The sequence below is a fragment of the Empidonax traillii genome, unplaced genomic scaffold, assembly GCF_003031625.1.
Source record: "Empidonax traillii isolate 1590-97213 ecotype Southwest subspecies unplaced genomic scaffold, ASM303162v1 scaffold174:size915687, whole genome shotgun sequence".
In the NCBI taxonomy this organism is placed as follows: domain Eukaryota; kingdom Metazoa; phylum Chordata; class Aves; order Passeriformes; family Tyrannidae; genus Empidonax; species Empidonax traillii.
Genome location: NW_020955367.1, coordinates 541,210 through 547,072, shown reverse-complemented (window position 1 = coordinate 547,072; position 5,863 = coordinate 541,210). Strand labels below are relative to the sequence as shown.

At 60.4% G+C, this 5,863-nt stretch overlaps 1 protein-coding gene across 4 annotated transcripts in view; it reads left to right on the top strand.

Annotated features, from left to right (window-relative positions):
- Window positions 1-3,299: 3,299 nt before the first annotated feature.
- LHX6 (LIM homeobox 6) overlaps window positions 3,300-5,863 on the top strand; it is a 16,454-nt gene continuing 13,890 nt past the window's right edge. For 2 of the 4 annotated variants that reach the window (XM_027885879.1, XM_027885878.1), the window contains exons 1-4: window positions 3,300-3,374; window positions 3,875-4,015; window positions 4,295-4,477; window positions 4,554-4,675. In XM_027885879.1, coding sequence (XP_027741680.1) covers window positions 3,300-3,374; window positions 3,875-4,015; window positions 4,295-4,477; window positions 4,554-4,675 — 521 coding nt within the window. Of the gene's footprint in view, window positions 3,375-3,567; window positions 4,016-4,294; window positions 4,478-4,553; window positions 4,676-5,863 lie in introns of those variants that run through there. The other 2 variants (XM_027885881.1, XM_027885880.1) reach the window with 1 other exon arrangement.

The following is a 5,863-nucleotide window of genomic DNA, read 5'->3' as shown; positions in this document are numbered from 1 at the left end:
CCTTCTAGTAACTGTGCATGCAATATTTGATGTGCACTAAACCCAGTTGATTTTGCATTTTGATTTGCAGACTTCACAGTGTTACTTTAGAATGTGAGAACCTTAAGCTAATGACACAGCACAGGTATTTTCAGTGTCATTTAGGCTGTAGGTGTGTGCCTCTGTGTAGGTGTGTTTACACACCCCTGATGTGCTGTGCCCTGAGCTTCAGAGTTTGTGTTCAGTGATCCCCATCAGTGGTAGCTCCTCATGAGCCAGATGTGACAACATGAGTATAACTGCAGCCTCTGAGACACCTGGTGAGCCTGTGACCTCAGTGTTTGCCACCCATCCAGCCCAGCTTTGGTTTCCACCGGCTGGTAAAGGTGGACAGCTGCCTCTCGGTGTGTTTGTGGTGAATTGGTCTGCTGTGAGCTGGGATTGCCTGATGGATGGCTCGGGATCTGATCTGCAGCCCCATTTTCTCCCTAAATACCTGCAAAATAGAAATCTGAGGGGAAAAAAAATTGTTTTCCTTTGTGCACGCAGTGCTGTGAGTGCATTGCCAGGGGGATGTCAGAGGACACGTGCTCGGGTCCAGGTGACACCAATCTCACTTTCCAGTGTGTGCTGTCCCTACTCCCATCAGACATTCATCAGTCACTCTGGAGTTGCTTCCCTGGCCCTCAAACAAGAGGAGGACGACAGTTGTGAAGGAGCCCCGGGTTGTGCAGGCAGGAGTTGCTCAGTGGCACAGCCCAGGGAGGTTTGTGTTCCCCCAGCAGCACCTCCCTCCAGGCACAGCTTCCTGCTTCCGAACCCAGCACCTGGAACGGAGCCGTGCGCGTCTGCTGGAGTGACTGTTGAGAGATGAATTGTTCACAAGTAGGTCTCATGCTGGTAATGTTTGCTTCCTAGTTTTTGGGTACCTGACTAAAGGAAAAAGTCATATCCTTGGGAGTTTGTACCCCTCGGAGTGTCAGTAACAGCAGTTTACATTCCTCTGTGAACAGGCTGTGTTTGTTCCTGCCTGCTCCAACAGTTGTAGCTTTCTGGGTATGTATCTGCATTGTTTAGAACAGCTCTCAATTCTGTTCCTGTTAGGAATTTAGAAGATACCTGGACTCAAAGCGGAGGTGTGGTTGCTCCCATCAGAAACATACTTTGATATTTATTTGTATTTAAATACAATTTGTTGAAATCCTCATGGCTCTAAATAAACATTTAAAATGCATGTTTTCCTCCAGGAAAGCGAGGGTGGCACAAGCAGGAAGTGAGTGAGGGTGGTAAATGCTTGGCATCAGCCGAAGTCCACGGATGGAACCCGGGTACAATGGCATCAGTCTTTTTTTTTTTTTTTTTTTAATTATTTTTTTGCACTGCCACTGTCACTAACAGAAGTGCCTTGTCTGCAGCTCAGCCAGACACAGACCTGGGGGAGCCTTGATGCAGGTCAGTGTTTGTGTTGGTCGTCGCTGGTGCTGCCGGCGCTTCCCGGGAATGCTGCACTTCCCACGGCCCTGCAGCAAACCCAGAGAGTTCCTAACCCTGGAGCTGGGAGGAGGTAGATGCTCAGAAACGTGTTTTCGTGGGCATCAGCCTTGGGACTTGGCATAAAAGCATCATAAGCCAGGTTTGAAGGGCAATGGGGAGCACGGCACTGCTGCAGCCAGGTCTGGAGCTGTAAGGAGGGAGGTTGGCAGCTGGTGGTGGGAAGGAGAGTGGGGCTTGGTGCCCGGCTTCCCTGAAGAGGAATCCGGCTGTTTCTCACCTGCAGCATATGGTCCCGTCTTTGGAGGGGATCCTTGCTTTCCCTGTATTTCCAGCAGATCCTGGGAGCAGGTGAGGTTCCAAGGGCAATATTCACTGTGTCCATGGTGTGGGCTTTTCCTCGGTGTTTCTACTATTCTTCTGCCTGTGGTGACGGTCCCTCGCTCGGGATGAGTACGGAATCATGCCTTCACTGTGGGAACGCAGGGCATTCCTAACCCCAAATTTCAGGATTCCGGATGAGCTACTCTTTGACACCCTGCCTTGTAGGAGCTCCAGCACTGGTGGAGGGAGCACATGGGGGTAAGAGTGGGGATGGAGTCGGTGCTGATACTCAGTATCCACTGCTTTGCATTCCCGGGCACTGCCCAGGCCCTGCTCCTGGTGCGATGGGCACGTGTGAGATCTGCGCGCTCTCAACAGCGAGGGCAGGAGATCTTCTGCCTCCAGGGACCAGGACGTGACCTCAAGGCTGGAGAGTGGCAGAGGCTGGGCTGGAGTCACCCTGTTCCTGAGCCCCCTCTGAATTTAGGGGGCCCAGAGAGCCTGGTCTTTACTGAGCAGCACAGGGTGAGTGTAGCTGGGTGGTGCTGGGCCGTGGTGCTGAGCCACGGTCATCGCAGCCCGACCTCTCTGTGTGATGCAAACAATCCTTGCGTGGCCCTTCCTCGGCCGGCGCTGCGTAGGGGGACAGACAGCTTTCGTGGCTGTGTCCATGAAAACTCCTACGTGTTTCTTCTGGAGCAGCCAGAGCTAATTGATTCCCTGCCAGCGAGAACGAGGGGTTTAAATTGTTCTTTCTCAGCATCCCGCCTCTGCACTTGTCCATGTCCCCCCATGCTCGGCCTCTGCGGCGCTTGGGACAGATGGGAGGACGAGCTGGCAGGCCCCGGGCACTCTTTCCTGGGGGTTTCTCGGGCTTTTCTGCAACCTCGATGTTTAAACCTAATGCCTTGTATTTATTCTAAAATGGCTTTCATCTGATTTCCCTCTCGGTTAACAATTTAGCTGTCACAATCAATAAGGGCGAGGATCCATCCCCGGCCGCCATCAGCTCACGTTACCGTCCTGCAATTACCCGGCGGTGGCACCGCTGCCGGGGCTTTGCTGGGGAATTATCAGGTTACTAATGAAGCCCGGGCAGCGGCGGGCGGCCAGACGCCGCAGCGGTGGGCGCGATCCCCGCCGCCGCGACCCGCAAGGGGGCTGCGGGGCCGTCCCGGGCCGTGCGCCCCGTCGGGACGGGCAGCGGCGGGGCAGCACCGGGGAGAGCCGGAGCGGGGGTCCCCCCCTCCCCCCCGCCCTGCCCTCCCCGCCGCGCCCCCGGGCGGTGCCGCCGCCGCAGGTAGCGGGGCCCGGCGGGGCGGGCGGCCCCCGGGGCGCTGCGGGGGGGCGCCGCTTCCTGCCCGGCCCGCGGCCGCCCCCGGCGGGGGAGCGGGGCCGGCGCGGTTCCCCGCCCGGCTCCCCGCCCTTCCTGCCGCGGCCGCGGGACGCGCCGCCCGCGGGCACGGAGCGCGGCGGCGGCGGGCGGAGCGGGGCGCGCCCGCCCCATGCACCGGAGCCATGGGGGCGGGCAGCCCCGGGGCCCGGGCCGCCGCGCCCCGGCCGGCGCCCAGGCGGGCAAGGTGAGCGCTGCCGCCGCTGCTGCCGTCGGGGCCGGGAGCGGGGCCGGGGCCGGGAGCGGGGCCGGGGCCGGGCCGGGGCTTGGGGCCGCTCGCTGCCTCCCGCGCCGGAGGGGTGGATTTTTCCATCCCGGCGTTTTCTGGGGCGTTTTGTGCTCGGCAGAGGGAGAGGGGGAAGAATTTCGATTTTTAATTACTACCATTAAAAAAATCAAATTTGCAATTCTTTGGGTGGCCTGATGGATTCCCTGATTGACAGCCGGAATTGACACTCTGGTACCTCTTATCTCGGGCATTTACGGCAATTTCTAATTGCAGGTAGTTTGGGGGGTTTTTCAGCGCCTTGGCTCGCATGGGAACCGAGCGATTACTTCAAGAGGCCCGGGTTAAGTGCAGGCAGGGGGAGAATTCAATCCACATTCAAATTGCTTCATTAAAGAGACGCAGCTTTTGTTGCAAAGGATTTAAATGGCCACTAGAAAGTTCTTATTTATTGTTTTGAGGCGGTTTATATAGGGTGCCCCGCGCTCGCCCGGCGCATGGAGCCGCAGCCTCCTTCTCCCGCTCTCTCCATCAAGGTGATGCCGCCGGAGCCGCTGCCCAAGGGGAGTGCCCGCTGTCTCGATCCGCATTCCCGCGCCATGGTAAGCGGGGCTGGGGGCTGCGGGGACCCGCCGGGACCCGCCGGGCCGGGGATGCCGGGAGCTCTGGGGACCCGCCGGGCCGTGGGATGTGGGGTCGCACCGGGCCGGGGATGCCGGGGTTCCCGCCGGGACCCTCCAGGCCAGTGTTGTCAGGGGCTTGTGGGTGCCCACCGGGCCAGGGATGCCGAGAGCTTCGGGGAACCGCCGGAAAGCTCCGGTTCGGGGTTGCGGGGAACGGCGGGGCCCCGGCTGACAGCCCCGGGGCGGCTCTGCCCGCAGTCGCAGCCCGACGGGGAGCCGCTGCCCGGCGCCCTGGAGAAGGAGGACGCCCGCTCAGCGCCCAGCACCCCGTCCACGCCGTCCGTCTGCTCCCCGCCATCCTCCTCTTCCTCCACGCCGTCGGCCGGCAAAAACGTCTGCTCCAGCTGCGGACTGGAGATCCTCGACCGGTACCTGCTGAAGGTGAGCTGGGCGGGGGGCGGCGGGGGCGGCGGGGGGCGGCGGGTGGCCCCGGGTCTCAGCCCCTTCTCTGCCGCAGGTGAACAACCTCATCTGGCACGTCCGGTGCCTGGAGTGCTCCGTGTGCCGCACCTCGCTGCGCCAGCAGCACAGCTGCTACATCAAGAACAAGGAGATCTTCTGCAAGATGGACTACTTCAGGTAGGGACCGGGCCGGGGCCGTCCGAGGGGCTCAGCCGGCTGCCGCGGGGCCGGGGCTGCTCCGGTGCTGCCGAGGGGAGGGTTTGGAAAAGCCGCCGGGCTCCCCGGAGCAGCCGAACGGGAGACGACCCTTGGGGAACGGGAAAAGATGCAGAAAGGGAGGTTGGGGTGCAGTTGCCCATCCTTCGGAGGGGTTCCTGCCCCCCGGCCGTGTCTGTGCGGGCCGCCCCGAGCTCCCCGTCTCAGCGGCGGGAGTGCCCGGCTCCGTGGGTGCGGCGTGGCGGGGATGGTCCCCGCGGCGGGGAAACGGGCATGGAATGGTCTCGTCCCGGCTGTTGCCGGAGGGTAAATTGGTGCTGCCGGCCTGCGGTGCCCAGCGCCTTTGGAATCGAAACGAACGACGGGCGGCGGCTGCGGTCCCGCAGGGGCTCGGGCCGGACCCGCACCCTCGGAGCAGCCTGTCCCGCAGGGAGGGTGTTCTGTCTGCTTCAATCGTTCTGTTCTAAACCTTAAGCCATGAATTTCCCCCTAATCTGAGTGGAACGAGGGAATTGAGTATCTTGAGCTCCTCGCCAGGGTTTAACTAACCATCTGAACCCCCTCTCTGACTTTCTCCATCCTACCAGGATGAGGGAATGCTGTTTGACCCGAGAGGAAGGGGAATGGCGGGCAGGAAATGGGAATGACCCCGGCGGGGCGCAGGGGGCTCGGAGCATCCTCCGGCCGCGGCGGGAGCTCGGGGCTGCCCCGGCGGCAGCGGGCAGGGGAGCTCGGGGGGCACCTCGGAGATTCCTCTGGGGCTTTTTATTAAAGGGTCTGCAAATACCCGACTTCCCGCAGCTGAGCCCCTGCTCCCGCTGGCCTAGGTGCGGTGCCGCCGGGGGTACGGGGCTCTCGGAGGCCGGTGCGGGGCTCTGAGAGCCGGGTCGGTCCCGCGCTCTGCTCAGTGGTGGTGGTTGTTGTCATTATTATTAATAGTTGTTGTTATAATTTTTAAATTGCAATTTTCGGTGATTTCACCGAAATCTCCTCCACTCCACATAGAAAGGCTCTGGCGGTCCCGTGGCCACGGTGATGTTTTGGGGCAATTTAAGCGCTTTCATTCATTTATCACCGTTCTAGTGCCGTTGATGTGTGGTTTAATTTTGGTTTATTTTTAAGAGCGAATCTTTCCGAAGGCAGTTTTAA